Source organism: Eleutherodactylus coqui, chromosome 11 (genome assembly GCF_035609145.1).
Source record: "Eleutherodactylus coqui strain aEleCoq1 chromosome 11, aEleCoq1.hap1, whole genome shotgun sequence".
In the NCBI taxonomy this organism is placed as follows: Eukaryota; Metazoa; Chordata; class Amphibia; order Anura; family Eleutherodactylidae; genus Eleutherodactylus; species Eleutherodactylus coqui.
The window spans coordinates 50,771,943-50,790,912 of NC_089847.1; the positions used below are offsets into that span (position 1 = coordinate 50,771,943).

Genomic DNA, 18,970 nt, shown 5'->3' on the forward strand with positions numbered 1-18,970 from the left:
TAAATGCTCCGATCGAAGTTTGGAGGTCCCTAACGGTTACAATGGCAGCTGGGGGCCTTCTGCACACTCTCAGGGCTTCCATTGCAGATTGCCTATGAAGCCATGCCTGTGATCTGTTCTCTGCCTGATCTTAAAAGGGGTTGTCCCAAGTTTGCATTCATTATAATGTTGCTTCCATCAAAAAGGTTCTTAGAGAATCATTGTATTGTGCATGAGACCTAAGGTGAAATGCAAGTGCCTGTAGCGCCAAATGGTGAGGGATAGAGGAATACAATGCTTTGACATCGCAAGTTACCCAGGTTTTATCTGCCCCCCATTTGTGTCCTGCTAATATTTGAATGACTTTATTGCTATTAGGAATATATCCGGGGATTTGAACTACCACAGCAATTGGGTAGATAGAAAATTACAGCCTGAGTCTCTCACATAGGTATCCTCATCCCGAAACTATTGGGCGCATGGGAGGTGGAAATACATTTTTGTGAGACTTGGGAATCCCATAAAAATTTGCAAGAATAGGATTTTTGGGAACTAGATAAGCCATTTCTTTGTCACTTAATACCCCATTGAGCCCCCTCTGGTAATCAAATCAGACAATGAATGGGTGAATGTTACGGTGGGATCAATCTCTAATTTTCTATAAGTTTTATCATCATTGAGTATTTTTTCAACACATAAACTGTATAATGCATTATCCATTATGGCAATGGTGCCCCCTTTGTCCGATTGCTGAATTATTAAATCAGTATCGTTAATGAGATTCTGTAAGTCACGTCTCTGGGACACTGAGATGTTAACATTTTTATATTTGGATGCATCTTTCTTCTGACTGGATCTATATAGGTCATTAAGATCTCTTTCCATACTGTTTTGAAAATCATCCAGCCATCTAGTTCTGAGATGTTTGGGGTAAAAAGAGGGATTGGGAATCCTCATATCTGATGGCATTGGAATTGAATCTGGTGCCATATCAGTGTCCATCTGTTCTTTTTCTAGTTGTTCTAAATCCCAGAGAAAGGCAATGTCCCTTGTTGTTAGGTCTCCATGTTTGTCGTCTTGTTTTGCAGACTCCTAAGAAGCTGTTCTGTTTGCCCCATTGATTCTGGTTTGTTCGCAGAAATACTTCTTTACAATAAGGTCCCGAACAAATTTGTTTAGGTCCAGCATAGTATTGAAAGGGTCAAACGTGCAGTCAGGTACAAAATTCCTACCCTTATTGATAATTTCCAATTGCTGGTTAGAGAGAATACGGGGTGTGAAAAAAATTATATTGTCCGCTAATTCCGAATGGTTGGTCTGCGGCTGGGGTATCTCCTTCTTGGCATATGGCCCCCTCTCGGTGCCTATGTATATTGTCCTGAAACAGACTGGATAATTTTTGCATCCTGGCCCGGACAACTGTTTCTTGTTCAGCCATCATACTTTGTTGAAAACACCAATAAAAATTAACATAGGTACATTAGAGTCCCATAAAACGTACTAATAATAGATGGTATACCTTAGTGGCTAAATTTTCATTTACAAATAGTGTGAGGATCGTGAGCAAATGTCCAAAAATAATGGAGATACTGCACTTATAAATATGGGTAGAATTTACCTCAATCCTTGTATACTTGCATTTGGTGCTGAGCATAGTCTCCTCAGAACAAGTTATTCATAGCAACACCGGCCGGGTAATTCCAAAGAAAAAGACACTTGAAAATAGTGTGCTGTGCTGTCAGCTTGCTCACTTCATATGTCTCACGATCCACTGCTTGCTCAAGCGGTTTCACCTGCCCCCGGTCCTGGGCTTAAACAGCAGAAAATTCCATGCAGGAAAAAGTGTCATCCACGCTTGCTTGCAGAATAAAATGTATAATCTTCCTTTATTTAGACATATTTAAAATTTGCCAGGTATACACATCTCTGGACCAGACGCGTATGGGGATGGGATGAGGTGAGAGGACATTATATGGGGGATGTGATGAGGAGCAGCAGACAGTACATGGGGGATGTGGTGAGTCTTAAAGAGGATCTGCAGCACCTGAAGTAAGGAATGTCTTCTCATTCACTGCCTGACTGACATGAGGCTCTTCTTAAGGAGAGTATATAGTAGATAGGTTGTTGAATCGTATATATTGTATATCATACATGTGACTATATATGTGTGTGATCAATGAGACGTACTGTCAGATGATGGGTTCTTCTTCCCCCTTTCGTTTACTTCCTTTCCTTAATTAATTCTGAATACTTGTAAATTTCAGCTTTTTCTTCCCCAACGGAGGACACGGCCCAGGTACGATCCTGTCCTATAACAGAGCTAACAGTGCGGTTGCTATACTTTGCATCAGCAGGAACCCCTGAACATTCAATCATCCATAGCTAATATGAGATCAGAGGTGGGCAAGAAATATAATGTCACTCGCAGTCACCAATAACATGGTGGATCAGTGATTTGCAGCCGACGGCTCTCCAGCTGTTCTGTGACCGCGGTGTGATGGGAGTTACATATCAGGCCCGCAGAGAACAAGAGCGCAGGGCGGTGGAGCGCTGGAGGAGGAAGTACACAGGGCTGTGATGGGGAAGAGGACAGTATATGGGGGATGTGATGTGGGGGACAGGACAGTATATGGGGGCTGTGATGGAGGAGAGGGCTGTATATGGGAGATGTGATGAGAGAGGACAGTATATGGCGGATGTGTTGAGGAGGAGAGGACAGTATATGGGGAATATGATGAGGAGAGGGCAGCATATGCTGGATGTGATGAGGGGAAGAGGACAGTATATGGGGGGAATGGGACAGTATAGTGGGAGAATGGGACAGTATATGGCGGATGTGTTGAGGAGGAGAGGACAGTATATGGGGGATGTGATCAGGGAGAGCACAGTATATGGGGGATGTGATGAGGAGAGGGCAGCATATGCGGGATGTGATGAGGGGAACAGGACAGTATATGGGGGGATGTGATGAGGGAGAGGGCAGTATATGGGGATGTGATGAGAGAGAGGACAGTATATTGGGGATGTGATGAGGGAGAGGACAGTATATGGGGGATGTGATGAGGAGGAGAGGACAGTATATGGGGTATGTGATGAGGGAGGACAGTATATGGGGGATGTGATGAGGGAGAGGACACTATATGGGGGATGTGATGAGGAGAGGGCAGCATATGCGGGATGTGATGAGGGGAAGAGGACAGTATATGGGGGGATGTGATGGGGGAATGGGACAGTATATGGCGGATGTGTTGAGGAGGAGAGGACAGTATATGGGGGATGTGATCAGGGAGAGCACAGTATATGGGGGATGTGATGAGGAGAGGGCAGCATATGCGGGATGTGATGAGGGGAAGAGAACAGTATATGGGGGGATGGGATGAGGGAGAGGGCAATATATGGGGGTGTGATGAGAGAGAGGACAGTATATGGGGTATGTGATGAGGGGAGAGGACAGTATATGGGGGATGTGATGAGGGGAGAGGACAGTATATGGGGGATGTGATGAGGGGAGAGGACAGTATATGGGGAAAGTGATGAGGGGAGAGGACAGTATATGAGTGATGTGATGAGGGGGAGAGGACAGTATATGCGGGCTGTGATGAGGGGAGAGGACAGTATATGGGGGATGTGATGAAGGAAGAGGACAGTATATTGGGGATGGGATAAGGTGAGAGGACATTATATGGGGGATGTGATGAGGAGTAGCAGACAGTACATGGGGGATGTGATGAGTCTTAAAGAGGTGGCCTCTGCAGTAATAGTGTCCCCCCACAGTTGCCTCTGCAGTAATAGTGACCCCCCACAGTGGCTTCTGCAGTAATAGTGAACCCCCATAGTGGCTTCTGCAGTAATAGTGACCCCCCCCCACAGTGGCCCCAATAGTAAGTGTTCCCCACAGTGGCCCCAAGTAGTAAGTGTTCCCCACAGTGGCCCCAGTAGTAAGTGTTCCCCACAGTGGCCCCAGTAGTAAGTGTTCCCCCAAAAGGACCCCCACAGTGGCCTCTGCAGTAGTAATGTTCCCCCAAAGGGACCCCCACAGTGGCCTCTGCAGTAATAGTGTTCCCCCAAAGGGACCCCCACAGTGGCCTCTGCAGTAATAGTGACCCCCCACAGTGGCCTCTGCAGTAATAGTGACCCCCCACAGTGGCCTCTGCAGTAATAGTGACCCCCCCCCCCACAGTGGCCTCTGCAGTAATAGTGACCCCCCCCCCCAGTGGCCTCTGCAGTAATAGTGACCCCCCCCCCCACAGTGGCCTCTTCAGTAATAGTGTCCCCCCCCCCACAGTGGCCTCTGCAGTAATAGTGACCCCCCCCCCCCCCCCCCACAGTGGCTTCTGCAGTAATAGTGACCCCGCATAGTGGCTTCTGCAGTAATAGTGACCCCCCCACAGTGGCCCCAGTAGTAAGTGTTCCCCACAGTGGCCCCAGTAGTAAGTGTTCCCCACAGTGGCCCTAAGTCGTAAGTGTTCTCCACAGTGGCCCCAGTAGTAAGTGTTCCCCACAGTGGCCCCAGTAGTAAGTGTTCCCCACAGTGGCCCCAGTAGTAATTTCAAATAGTAAATGGATCACAGCACACGTAAACCCTGTGTATCTCCAGGGAAGATATTCCACTCCAAGAGGTGCTCGCTCTCAAAAGTCCTGGATCCTGGACCGTATTCCAAATAGCAAAGAAGAGTAGATAAGAGCAGCACTCAGGGGTTAATTCCAGAGAAACTTTATTGCCCACAACGTTTCAACTCAGAAGAGTCTTTGTCAAGTGCTGGGTTACATACACACATGCCAACATTAAATAGTTACCATAACTCCGCCTCCACCAATCACATACATAGAAACAACATCACATTACATCATGTCCACCTCCATTGGGTGAATCAGTTTCACATCACCGGTGCAGCATAATCAAAATCAATACAACCATAGTGTTTGATTTACCCTCACATGTGTTCCTGACGGGTACTGGAGAGGTCGCACATTGATGACGTCACTTCTGTCCGGGACTCCTGTCTTTAACATCACAGAGTTCAATCTGTGTGTTTCCCATGTATACGTCAGAGTCAGCTGACAGAGCACATGATCGGAGCTCACACCCGGCTCCTCCCACGCAATCCGGCCGCTGAACCCAGCAGTATCAAGGGACTCCTTCAGTCTGTACGTCACTCACAACTGGCAGAACACGTGATCGGAGCCTCCACCGGACCTCCCCCACATGCATCAGTCGCTGGAAAGTGCCTGACATGTTCTATACTACTCATTACTAGTTGTCACTTAAGTTAATACACTATCTTTACCCAAATCTGGCTCAGGATCAATGATCCCGCCGTAAAAACCCGAAAGAGACGAGGAGGAAGAAAACACAACCGGTCCCGCAAGAAATCCCAGGACGATACAGACACGGTCAGGATCCCGGTCCAGGAGATAATGGAGGTACCTGTGGTTAACATTTCTTCTAAATCCTTGTCCTCCATACAGGAGCAGGCCTTATCTAAGGGCTTGTCCTTTGTTCCAACAGTAAACACTGAATGGTTTGATATGGATATCAGCATTAGACAATTTATTAGACGCTTGAGGCTACGCACTTATTTCGCCTCTGCTGAGACCAATCAAACCTCAAATGAATCTATTGCGAATGCTACTACATCATTTTCCTCTAGGGGTACGGGTCTACGCAATCCGAGTAAATTTCAGCCACCAGTAAGTGATGCTGCGGTTGATGTCTATAAGAATCTGGTAAATCATGATATTACTAGGTTACGTGATCGATCGAATAGACGGCGGATCCGACCTAATATGAGTAAAGCAGAGTGGCTGGCGATAAATTCATTGAGCAGTGATGATTCAATAACGATCCGCCCGGCGGACAAGGGAGGGGCCATTATTATCATGGACTCCCAGTATTACCACCAAGAATTGAGTACCCAACTGTCAGACACTCTGGTTTATGAAGTGTTAACGTCGGATCCAACCAGCACAGTTCGATCTCAACTGAAGTTGGTCTTAGATCAGGCGAGGAGTGATGGGTTAATCGATCAACAATTGCTTGAATTTATGTATCCTGAATATCCTATTTTGGCCAAAATTTATACAATACCGAAAGTCCACAAGGACATACAACGCCCTCCAGGTCGACCCATTGTATCAGGGAGGGGGTCTCTGTTCAATAATGTCTCCCGTTTTCTTGATGTTATATTGAGACAGCATGCCACAGAGGCTACATCATATATTAAGGACACATCTGACTTTTTGTGTAAACTTGAACGTATTACTGTCAGAGAGGAGGCCATTTTGGCCTCTTTTGATGTATCATCGTTATACACAATTATTCAGCATGAGGTCGGCATAGCGGCAGTGGAATTTTTTCTGTCTCGGTCAACTTTACCTGAGGAATGTGTTAATTTGGTGCGTACACTGTTATTGATGGTGTTGTCTAACAACTTTTTTCTGTACTGTGGCAAGCTGTACCGGCAGTTACAAGGGACTGCGATGGGGTCTAACATGGCCCCTTCGTATGCAAACATATACATGCGGTACATTGAGGAAACGCGTCTTTGTACCTCCCCAGCCTGGGCCTTTGCCCAGGTCTGGTGGAGGTACATTGACGACGTGTTCCTCATTTGGAATGGCTCAATGGAACAACTAAAAGCGTTCCATGAAGAAATAAATAATCTTCTTCCTGAATTGAAGTTCACCCTTTCTGCATCGGATAAATCTATCCAGTTCTTGGATGTTCTGATTATAAAACAAGGATCCGGTCTAGTAACGGATTTATACACTAAGCCCACTGACCGTAATAATTTATTACAATACTCGAGCTGCCACCCGCCGGCCATGATGAGATCTCTACCCTGGAGTCAGATGCTCAGGGTCCGGCGGGTGGTTAGTGACGAATTTTTCGATGACAGATTGGAGGCTATGTGTAGTAAATTCGCTGCTAGGGGATATCCACAGGATCTGTTAAGTAAACAGACGCACAGGGTGAAGCAGATAGCTCGGACGTCGATTCTTAGTCCTTCAAAAAGTAACAAGGCCACCATGAAACGCATCCCGTTTGTGTCCACTTATGGAGCCCACAGTGGGGAAATCTGTTCTATATTGAACAAACACTGGCATGTTTTGGCGAGGAGCCACCCGGACATCGTGGAGTTCACTGATCCACCCATGATGGCGTATAGGCGGGCACGGAACTTGAAAGACCGTCTTGTTTGCACGTCTTCCCCTGGTCCCAGTGGCTCAATACAGAGAACATTGGCACCTATAAAAAACGGTAACTTTCCTTGCCTTGGTTGTGCGTCATGCCACAACATGGTTAAGGGGGATAGTTTTGCACATCCAAGGACAGGTAAAAGATTTCGGATTCGTGGATGGTACAGTTGCTGGTCTGCGTTTGTGGTGTATTTAATCAGTTGTCCATGCGGCCTTCAATACGTGGGACAAACAACCACGGAGGTTCGGAAACGCATGTCAAACCACAAAAGCAATATTAGGACCAGAAAACTCGACCTCCCCATTCCCCGACATTTTGAAGATCACAACCATTCGATTAGTCAGTTTCGATTTATGGTTATCGATTCGGTTGAGAGAGACGAGAGGGGGGGAGACAGGGAACGGAGGTTGAAGCTATTGGAGGCCAAATGGATTTTCAGGTTAGATTCCCTAACCCCTAGGGGACTTAATGTGGAGTATAACCCTTTATTATTTGTAGATTAACTTGTTTTTGATGAATTGGTTTAGCATTGATTCTTTGTGTATTGTTTTTACCCTTCCTTTTTTAACACTTGTTTGTTTTTTTGTAGGTTCCTTTGGGTGATGCAGTTTCCCATGTCCGGTGCTACATTGTATAAAATAACAGAATAAATGAATAAAAACATACTAGCATGACGTATTATGCGTTGTTGATCTTTTGAGGTCTCATGTTGTTCAATTGATTGCCATAGGTGTATAGTGCCAATGATATATCAAGATGGGTCCAGGTATTGACTAGCGCTAGTTATATGATTCCACATATACTTGCTGTAAGGTGTATATATGACATATAATTGACACTGTCTCTTAGGGTAAAGCCCTGTTTGTGCACCTACACATGTGGTCATGCGACTACAGGTGGAAGGTCACACTATCAATGGCTATGGCTTGATGATATCCCTCCCGGTTTTTACGGCGGGATCATTGATCCTGAGCCAGATTTGGGTAAAGATAGTGTATTAACTTAAGTGACAACTAGTAATGAGTAGTATAGAACATGTCAGGCACTTTCCAGCGACTGATGCATGTGGGGGAGGTCCGGTGGAGGCTCCGATCACGTGTTCTGCCAGTTGTGAGTGACGTACAGACTGAAGGAGTCCCTTGATACTGCTGGGTTCAGCGGCCGGATTGCGTGGGAGGAGCCGGGTGTGAGCTCCGATCATGTGCTCTGTCAGCTGACTCTGACGTATACATGGGAAACACACAGATTGAACTCTGTGATGTTAAAGACAGGAGTCCCGGACAGAAGTGACGTCATCAATGTGCGACCTCTCCAGTACCCGTCAGGAACACATGTGAGGGTAAATCAAACACTATGGTTGTATTGATTTTGATTATGCTGCACCGGTGATGTGAAACTGATTCACCCAATGGAGGTGGACATGATGTAATGTGATGTTGTTTCTATGTATGTGATTGGTGGAGGCGGAGTTATGGTAACTATTTAATGTTGGCATGTGTGTATGTAACCCAGCACTTGACAAAGACTCTTCTGAGTTGAAACGTTGTGGCCCCAGTAGTAAGTGTTCCCCACAGTGGCCCCAGTAGTCCGTGTTCCCCACAGTGGCCCCAGTAGTCCGTGTTCTCCACAGTGGCCCCAGTAGTCTGCGTTCTCCACAGTGGCCCTAGTAGTCCGTGTTCTCCACAGTAACATAGTAACATAGTATGTAAGGCTGAATGAAGACAATGTCCATCTAGTCCAGCCTGTCTATCCTACTGTGTTGATCCCGAGAAAGGCAAAAAACCCCAAGGCCAGAAGCCAATTAGCCCTTTTGGGGAAAAAATTCCTTCCCGACTCCCTAATGGCAATCAGACTGTTCCCTGGATCAACCCCTAATAGTTCCTACCTGCCTGTATACCCGGATTGACACTTAACCTAATATTTATATCCTGTAATATCCTTCTTCTCCAGAAAGACATCAAGTCCCCTTTTAAACTCCTCTATGGATTTTGCCATCACCACTTCCTCCGGTAGAGAGTTCCACAGTCTAACTGCTCTTACAGTAAAGAATCCCCTTCTATGTTGGTGATGAAACCTACTTTCCTCTAATCGTAGCGGATGTCCTCTTGTTACCGTCGTGGTCCTGGGTGTAAACAGAGCGCGGGAGAGATCCATGTGTTGTCCCCTCATGTACTTATACATGGTTATTTGGTCGCCTCTTAACCTTCTTTTTTCTAGAGTAAATAGTCCCAATTTGGATAGCCTCTCTGGGTATTCCAGTCCCGTCATTCCATGTATTAGTTTAGTTGCCCTTCTTTGAACCCCCTCAAGCACTGTGACATCTTTCCTGAGCAGCGGTGACCAGAATTGTACGCAGTATTCCATGTGAGGCCTGACAAGTGCCTTATATAATGGAAGGATAATGTTCTCGTCCTTCGCCCCTATACCTCTTTTAATGCACCCCAAGACTTTATTTGCCTTTGCAGCAGCTGACTGGCATTGGTTACTCCAGTTTAGTCTATTATCCAATAATACCCCCAGATCCTTTTCCATATCACTTTTCCCTAGTGGTACCCCATTAAGTGAATATTTGTGACATCCGTTTCTCCTGCCCATGTGCATAGTCTTACATTTTTCAACATTGAACTTCATTTGCCATTTTTCTGCCCAAGCCCCCAGCTTATCCAGGTCCATTTGTAGCCGCACATTGTCCTCCGTTGCATTAATTATGTTGTATAATTTTGTGTCATCTGCAAATATTGATATTTTGCTGTGCAGCCCCTCTATCAGGTCATTGATAAATATGTTGAACAGAGTGGGGCCTAATACTGAACCCTGTGGCACCCCGCTAGCGACTGTGGTCCAATCAGAGTACGCACCATTTATTACCACCCTCTGCTTTCTATCATTGAGCCAATTTTTTACCCACTTACACACGTTTTCGCCTAGTCCGAGCTGCCTCATTTTGTATATTAGCCTATTATGTGGCACGGTGTCAAAGGCTTTAGAGAAGTCCAGATATACAAGATCAATAGATTCTCCCTGGTCCAGCTTAGAGCTTACTTCATCGTAGAAACTGATCAGATTTGTCTGACATGAGCGACCCTTCATGAATCCATGCTGGTGAGGAGTTATTCCCTTATTCTCCTTGAGGTACTCATCGATGGTGTCTCTCAGAATCCCCTCGAAAATTTTTCCCGTTACTGAAGTGAGACTTACTGGCCTGTAGTTACCAGGCTCACTTTTGCTCCCTTTTTTGTAAATTGGAACCACGTTGGCAATGCGCCAATCCAATGGTACTACACCGGTCTTGATAGTGTCTAGAAATATTAGGTATAGTGGCCTAGCTATCTCGTCACTTAGTTCCCTTAGTATCCTTGGGTGTAATCCATCTGGGCCCGGCGATTTATCAATTTTAGTTTTCTTTAGACGCTTCCGCACCTCCTCCTGCGTTAGGTATGAGATATTTTGTGAGGGTTTCGTTTTATTCCCCTGCATCTCGTGTGGCATTTCCTTGTCTTTTGTGAATATACTTGAGAAGAAACTGTTTAGGAGATTTGCTTTCCCTCCGTCATCATCAATGATTTCTCCTGCATTGTTTTTTAAAGGGCCAGCGCTCTCCCTGCAAATCCTTTTGCTGTTAATGTAGTTGAAAAATAGCTTCGGGTTGTTCTTGCTCTCTTTGGCGATCCGTCTTTCTGCTTCCTCCTTGGCAGTTTTGATCGTATCTTTGCATATTTTGTTTTTTTCCCTGTATGTTTTTAGCGCTTCTTCGCTGCCTTGTTGCTTTAGTAGTTTGAACGCTTTCTTTTTTTCATTTATTGCCCCGCTTACCGTCTTGTCGAGCCACATTGGTTTCCTTTTAGTTGAGTTTCTTTTATTTTTAAAGGGAATGAACTGTTCACATGAGGCGATTAGAATTCTTTTGAACTTTTCCCATTTGTCCTCCGTACTGATATTTTTGAGGATGTTGTCCCAATTAATGTTACCGATAGCAGTTCTAAGCTCATCAAATTTTGCTTTACTAAAGTTTAGTTTCTTTGTCACTCCGTGATAAGGCTTCCTATTGATTGACAGCTGGAAGTTGATTATATTGTGGTCACTGTTCCCCAAGTGCCCCTCAACCTGCACCCCCTTTATACGTTCCGGTTTGTTGGTTAGTACTAGGTCCAGAATGGCCCTCCTTCTTGTTGGTTCCTGCACAAGTTGGTTCAGGTAATTGTCTTTAATTACTCTCAAGAATTTATCACCCCTGTGAGATTTGCAGGTTTCGTTCTCCCATGTTATATCTGGATAATTAAAGTCCCCCATGATAATTACTTCGTTTCGCTTTGACACCTCTTCTATCTGCCTTAGTAGTCAGTTTTCAGTTTCTTCTGTTGCTTTTGGTGGTCTATAGAAGACCCCTATCAGGATTTTGTTATTTTTTCCTCCCTGTATTTCTACCCACAGAGATTCCACCTGTTCGTCTCCTACCCCTATATCCTCCCGTAGCCTCGGCTTCAAGTTCGATTTGACGTACAGACATACCCCTCCCCCGTTCTGGTTCCTTCGGTCTCTTCTGAAGAGATTGTACCCCTGCAAATTCACCGCCCAATCGCACTTATCATCAAGCCATGTTTCCGTAATTCCGACTATATCATAGTTTTCATCAGTCATTCTCGCTTCAAGCTCACCCACTTTACCAATCAGACTTCTTGCATTCGTGGTCATACAATTTATATCATTTTTTTTGTTTTTTAAATTTGTTTTGTTGCTATTCGTACTTATGGCTGATCTATCAGTTCTATCTGTACTAACCCCACCCCCTGCTTGACCCCCATTCCCTTTGCTTGGACCCGGATCGCTAGTTACACTGGCTACCCCACTATTTCTCATTTTACCCCCCCTCCAGTCCCTAGTTTAAACACTCCTCCAGCCTTCTAGCCATCTTATCCCCCAGCACAGCTGCACCCTCCCCATTAAGATGCAGCCCGTCCCTACGGTAGAGCCTGTAGCCGACAGCAAAGTCAGCCCAGTTCTCCAGGAACCCAAATCCCTCCTTCTTACACCAACTCCGGAGCCACTTGTTTACCTCCCTAAGATCCTGCTGCCTTTCTAGTGTGGCTTTAGGTACAGGTAGTATTTCCGAGAAAACTACCCTGGAGGTCCTCGCCCTGAGCTTGGACCCTAAGTCCCTGAAATCATTTTTGAGGGCCCTCCATTGACCTCTAACTTGTTCATTGGTGCCAACGTGCACCATGACCGCTGGATCCTCACCAGCCCCTCCCAGTAATCTGTCAATCCGATCCGCGATGTGTCGAACTCGAGCGCCAGGAAGACAACACACCGTTCGACGATCCCGGTCTTTAAGGCAGATTGCCCTCTCTGTCCCCCTAATAATTGAGTCCCCCACCACTAGAACCTGTCTAGCCTGCCCTGCGCTCCCCGTCCCCGTCTCACTGGAGCAGTCATCCCCCTGGCGTTCAGAGGGCATGTCGTGCTGCAGCGGTGCTGGCTCTGTAATGGCATCGCCCTCATCTGCCAACGTTGCAGACATGTTGGGTTGTGCCAGTTCAGGACCAGCCTCTCTAGATCTATTCCCTCTACGCCTCCTTCTATCTGACACCCAGCTGACTGCCTGCTCCCCCTGCAGTTCCGTACTACCATCCGCCCCCGCCTCTACCCCAGCGAGTGTCTGCTCAGTGAGCACCAAACTCCTTTCCATGATGTCAATGGCTCTCAGTGTTGCCAGTTGCCCATTTAGATCCAGAATTTGGGCTTCTAAATGTGCGACGTGCACGCATCTTGCGCAACAGTATGCACCCTCGATCGGCTGATCAAGGACCGCATACATTGCACAAGTAGCACACTGGATGACATTGCCAGACATGGAGCTCATCCTAATGGGGATCTACAATTTACTTGTGGAAGTAGTGAAGATAGACTTGTTCACACTCCGCTCACACGCTGCTACAACCGCTCACACGCTGCTGCAACCGCTCACACGCTGCTGCAACCGCTCAACCGCTGACCCGCTGCTACAACCGCTGACCCGCTGCTACAACCGCTGACCCGCTGCTGCAACCGCTGACCCGCTGCTGCAACCGCTGACCCGCTGCTGCAACCCCTCACCCGCCGCTGCAACCCCTCACCCGCCGCTGAAACCCCTCACCCGCCGCTGCAACCCCTCACCCGCTGCTGTCTCTGTGCAACCACTCACGCTGCCGCTCTCGCGCAACCTCTTACCCGCTGAGACTTATGCGCAACCGGTCACAATTTTTTTTTTTTTTTACCCCCCTCACAAACACTTAGACCCCCAGACACACACACACACAGAAGACACAAATAACCAGATACACAGAAGACACACACTTAGCTCACAAACACACACAGAAGATACTTATCAGCTCCTCCACTCCTCCTGGTGACGTCACCCGCTGTCCCGGCGGCCGCTCACTCTGCCCTCCTGTCTCAGCTGCTCCGTTCTGGTCCCCTCCGCTGCTGCTGGCGCTGGACTCCTGGTGGCCTCTTGGCGCCGGCTACTGCGCTCCGGTCTTCTCCTTGCTGCCCCCGCACCTGCTTCGGCGCTGGTATCGGCTGCTGAGCTGCTCCGCTGTCCCCTTCAGCCCCCTGCTCGTGCCTCCGTCTTGTGCCGCTGCTCCTGGCGTCAGCTCCAGTAGTACGTGTTCCCCACAGTGGCCCCAGTAGTATGTGTTCTCCACAGTGGCCCCAGTAGTACGTGTTCCCCACAGTGGCCCCAGTAGTAAGTGTTCCCCACAGTGGCCCCAGTAGTAAGTGTTCCCCACAGTGGCCCCAGTAGTCCGTGTTCCCCACAGTGGCCCCAGTAATCCGTGTTCTCCACAGTGGCCCCAGTAGTCCGTGTTCCCCACAGTGGCCCCAGTAGTAAGTGTTCCCCACAGTGGCCCCAGTAGTAATAGTGTTCTCCACAGTGGCCCCAGTAGTAATAGTGTTCCCCACAGTGGCCCCAGTAGTAATAGTGTTCCCCACAGTGGCCCCAGGAGTAATAGTGTTCCCCACAGTGGCCCCAGGAGTAATAGTGTTCCCCACAGTGGCCCCAGGAGTAATATTGTTCCCCACAGTGGCCCCAGTAGTAATAGTGTTCCCCACAGTGGCCCCAGTAGTAATAGTGTTCCCCACAGTGGCCCCAGTAGTAATAGTGTTCCCCACAGTGGCCCCAGTAGTAATAGTGTTCCCCACAGTGGCCCCAGTAGTAATAGTGTTCCCCACAGTGGCCTCTGCAGTAATAGTGTTCCCCACAGTGGCCTCTGCAGTAATAGTGTTCCCCACAGTGGCCTCTGCAGTAATAGTGTTCCCCACAGTGGCCTCTGCAGTAATAGTGTTCCCCACAGTGGCTCCAGTAGTTATAGTGTTCCCCACAGTGGCCCCAGTAGTTATAGTGTTCCCCACAGTGGCCCCAGTAGTAATAGTGTTCCCCACAGTGGCCTCTGCAGTAATAGTGTTCCCCACAGTGGCCTCTGCAGTAATAGTGTTCCCCCAAAGGGACCCCCACAGTGGCCTCTGCAGTAATGGTATTCCCCCAAAGGGACACCCAAAGTGGCCTCTGCAGTAGGTGTTTCCCCCACAGTGGTCTCTGCAGTTTAGTGACCCCCCACAGTGGCCTGTGCAGTAATAGTGACCCCCCCCCACAGTGGCCTCTGCAATAATAGTGACACCCCGCCCCCCACAGTGGCCTCTGCAATAATAGTGACACCCCCCACAGTGGCCTGTGCAGTAATAGTGACCCCCCCACAGTGGGCTCTGAGGTAATAGTGACCCCTCACATGTGGCCTCTGCACTAATAGTGACCCCCCCCCCCCACAGTGGTCTCTGCAGTAATAGTGACCCCCCCCCCACAGTGGCCTCTGCAGTAATAGTGACCCCCCCCCACAGTGGCCTCTGCAGTAATAGTGACCCCCCCTCCCCCCCACAGTGGCCTCTGCAGTAATAGTGACCCCCCCCCCCACAGTAGCCTCTGCAGTAATAGTGACTCCCCACAGTGGCCTCTGCAGTAATAGTGACCCCCCCACAGTGGCCTCTGCAGTAACAGCCACCCCCACAATTGCCCAAGTAGTAATAGTGCCCCCCAACCCCCCATAGCGGCCCCAGTGGTAATAGTGAATTAAGATGAGTCAGCACGATGAACAATAAAATGTCTATGTGCACACGAGCATGTAGACCATTTTTGTAAATAGTATATAAGACGGGCTGAGAGTATATGGGCAGGAGGCTCGCCTATGGATCTGATGAGATGCCTGGGACCTTTACCCTGATTTGACGTGACTTCTGCCTCGATAGAAATCCATGGCTTCATTTACAATGGGCTCTGGGTCTCTAGAGCGATGGCAGTTTTTGGGGACCGCTATAGACCAGAAATGAAAGGGACCTTTTTATTTGTTTTTAATACTTCTGTCTGCTTCATTGTCCTTTCTCTTGTGTCAGTGGGTCCCAAAATCAATCCTTCCACTATAAGGGGGTATTGCAGGCTAATGCTGAGGATGTGATGTCCTCGGGATGGGTTGTCAGTGGTTGACCAGCTGGGGTCCGCCACTTCGATTCGCCGCCGATCAGCTGATTGTCCGGCTTGTCAGTGCAGCAGGCTGGACATTGTCATTGGTGGTCTGGGTCAGGAGTGTGGTGGGTGGCTTCATTCCCATTGAGATCAGTGGGAGTGATGCTTTCAATTACACTTCCGGATTCTCATTGCAGTCAGAGCCAAAGGTGAAATGGGAGGCATCGCTCCTGTTGGTTTTGGTGAGGGGGGAAGCCATCTATTGCATTTCTAGCCTTGACTACCAATGACTATATCCAGCCCCGCTGTACTGACAGTGAGCCAGAGGATAAACTAATGTAGCGGGGATTCTGAGCGGCGGATCCCCGCTGGTTGACTGTTGGTGCTCTATCCTGGGGATAGGTCATCAATGGTAAAAGCACGGAATAACCCTTTCATTGCCAACATATTCCTTACATATACTTTTGATGTATATATTCTATATATATTGATATTTTATCAATTGCAGCTTGAACAAGGTAGTAAATGGTTGGCTATCTATCAGTTCCATGGAAATAGAGCCGTGCTCACACATTAGCAGTATAACTCCATTCACAAGGGGGCTAGGGGACTGCCATTCTCGTGATCACTGGAGGTCCCGGTGGTCGGTCTCCCAGCCTCGTACATTTATCTCCTAGTTTTCCTGGTGGTTTAGGGTAGAAGAACGGGTTCAAATGTATTTCACTTCACACTGTGAGGTGCCCCTAAGTGGTTTAGGGAGTTTTGACCAAAGTGATTATATGTTGCACAGGGCTTCTGTGGGTTCAGCTATTTCCAGTTCAGCAACAGAACTACCCTGCACTTCTTTTAATGTTTTTATGGGTTCAGGTGAGAAATGTTAAGATAAAGTAACTTTTAAAAAGGTTGAAATGCTTTAGTATGGAAAACTAATTTGAACTAAACGTCTTATATATAATGTTTATGGCCATCTCTACCACCCCAGCTGAGGCCATGCGGACACACAACTGGATACATAGAAGTGTCGGACAAAGCCTAAGGCCTCATGTCCACTTGAAAAATACAATCCGCGCAGAATCTGCCGCGGATTTGCTTTAAGTGGTATTTTTTTTGCATGCAGATATCCGCACACATTGCTATCAATGTGATAGCAATGTTGCCGATCCGCGCGGAATCCGCGGCAGAATCGAGCATGCCGCTTTTTTTCTCCCGCGCATGAAAAATGCAATTCTTTTAAAATGCCATCCGCGGGTGCAAAATTCAATTTAATGGACCGTGGATGGCCAATGATTCCCTATGGGCAAAATCCGCTGCGGATTCCGCAATTCCATTTAGCTAGTGGACATGAGGCCTTAGAGCTCTCCTTACTGCTACACATGAAGTTCAGTTCTGGTCCCAGGGCCTTAAAGGGGTTCTACCAAGATTGTAACTTATCCCCTATACACAGGATGAGGGAATAAGTGTTTAATCAGTGAAGGTCCAGTTGCTAGTACACCTACCAATGAGAAGAATTGGGGTCCTTTGTTTTTCATGCTTGACCGCCACTCCATTCATCCATACACATTGCTTCTTCTACATCCCTATGGAACTGCCAGAGATAGCGAGCATGCGTGCTGGGGAAGAGCTGTATCATGGGATTGATTGGCTAGTGGGAGTGGCCTAATTTAGGGATGTGGACACTATTGGGGATTATAGGACAATCAGGCATCTATGAAGCAACATGCTCTACAGGGGCTCCTGTGAAGTAAGCAGGAACAAAGTAGAGGAGAACAGTCTTTCTCGTATTATAAGCTTGCAACGTTTAAGCTTTTCTTTAGGTTTCTGTACCACTTGTTGGCGGTTGCATTTAGTAAAGTTGCGTTCTTTACACTAAATGTGGTTGCAGTTGTTTTCTTAATGGGGAACCACTTGGGATTCACCACCCTGCATGTTACTAATCAGTGTATCGCTTCACATCAGGAAGGAGGACATGATGGGTTGGTTGTCTGGTTATGCCCAGGATCTGTGATCATCTCAAGTGTCTCTGATCCTGGGTTTACACATACAATATCTTCCCTTGGGCTTGCCGTACAGGCTGCACTGCAGTTTGTGGCTTACGTGTTAATATTCATATCTTTGTGGAAACCAGAGCTGTAATTGCCTTCACATGGGGCAAATATTCAGTTTGTTGCACTTGCCCTGCATTTACATACCTTACCAAGGCCTCCCCCTGGCACCTGGGGCACGTGCTCCCTCTCATCCCTCATTTACATACCTCACCAAGGCTTCCCCCGGCACCTGGGGCACGTGCTCCCTCTCATCCCTCATTTACATACCTCACCAAGGCTCCCCTGGCACCTGGGGCACATGCCCTTTGTCATCCCTCATTTACATACCTCACCAAGGCCCCCCCCCCCGCTCCCGACACCTGGGGTACATGCCCTTTCTCATCCCTCATTTACATACCTCACCAAGGCCCCCCCCCCCCGCTCCCGACACCTGGGGTACATGCCCTTTCTCATCCCTCATTTACATACCTCACCAAGGCCCCCCACTGGCACCTGGGGCACATGCCCCCTCTGACCCCTCCCTGACCTCCGTCTAGCTACAACTTTGCTGTAAACAACCATTTTCTCACCCATATGTATTTGGATTCAATTCCATAAATTTAAGAAATGGTTTATTTAGAAAGTATTGTCTAAAATCAGCCTTCACCAGAAATTAGACACCAGAAAATAAATTCTCGCATGCTCCAAAATAAAAACTTAAGAGAAGTGTCAATTATAAAAGACTTTATTTATTTAAGGTTTTCAACATTTTAGTGTTATGGCTTCCCTAAGGCTGCAGATCCAGAAGAAGGCGAAAAATCCCTAGACACTTTTAGCCAATTTGTGTCACAGGGGAAAAATTCCTTCTTGACCCGGGAAAAGGCGATCAGTCCTAGAACCCTGGATCAGAGCCGCTGATGATAGTGTGATGGTGGTGGGCATTGTACATGTAGAGCTGGAGGGGGCGCGCTGTGTGGGTGTCCAAATGAAGTTGCTGGCTGGGTGTACAGCTAGTAGACGCTGTGTGGTGGGGTGCATGGTGACGGCGCTGTATGGCGGGGTGAGGGTGTTGTGTGGCGGGGTGCAGGGTGAGGGCGCTGTATGGCAGGGTACAGGGTGGGACGCTGTGTGACTGCACCCCCCTTATAGTCCGAGGGAAGAATAATTTGCTGTTTCAGTGGATGAATGAGCGATCCTGGTTGTCAGGTCATGGTCACATGATCAGTACTTCCAGAATTACAGCCTTCATTCATCCAGAATTGTTGTCACAGCAAA

At 47.7% G+C, this 18,970-nt stretch overlaps 1 protein-coding gene across 2 annotated transcripts; it reads left to right on the plus strand.

Moving 5' to 3' along the window:
- The first annotated feature begins 5,308 nt into the window (after positions 1–5,308).
- On the plus strand, positions 5,309–7,854 carry LOC136582802 (uncharacterized). Of its 2 annotated transcripts, none has more exons than XR_010787222.1 (2): positions 5,309–5,403; positions 7,770–7,854. XR_010787222.1 is itself a non-coding variant. In XM_066584060.1 (2 exons), the coding sequence occupies exons 1-2, from the start codon at positions 5,767–5,769 to the stop codon at positions 7,828–7,830; spliced, it is 1,914 nt and encodes a 637-aa protein (XP_066440157.1). In that variant the 5' UTR covers positions 5,682–5,766; the 3' UTR covers positions 7,831–7,854. The 2 variants fall into 2 exon arrangements, 1 of the variants encoding a protein (XP_066440157.1); XM_066584060.1 differs by lacking the exon at positions 5,309–5,403 and adding an exon at positions 5,682–7,619.
- The last annotated feature ends 11,116 nt before the right edge of the window (positions 7,855–18,970 follow it).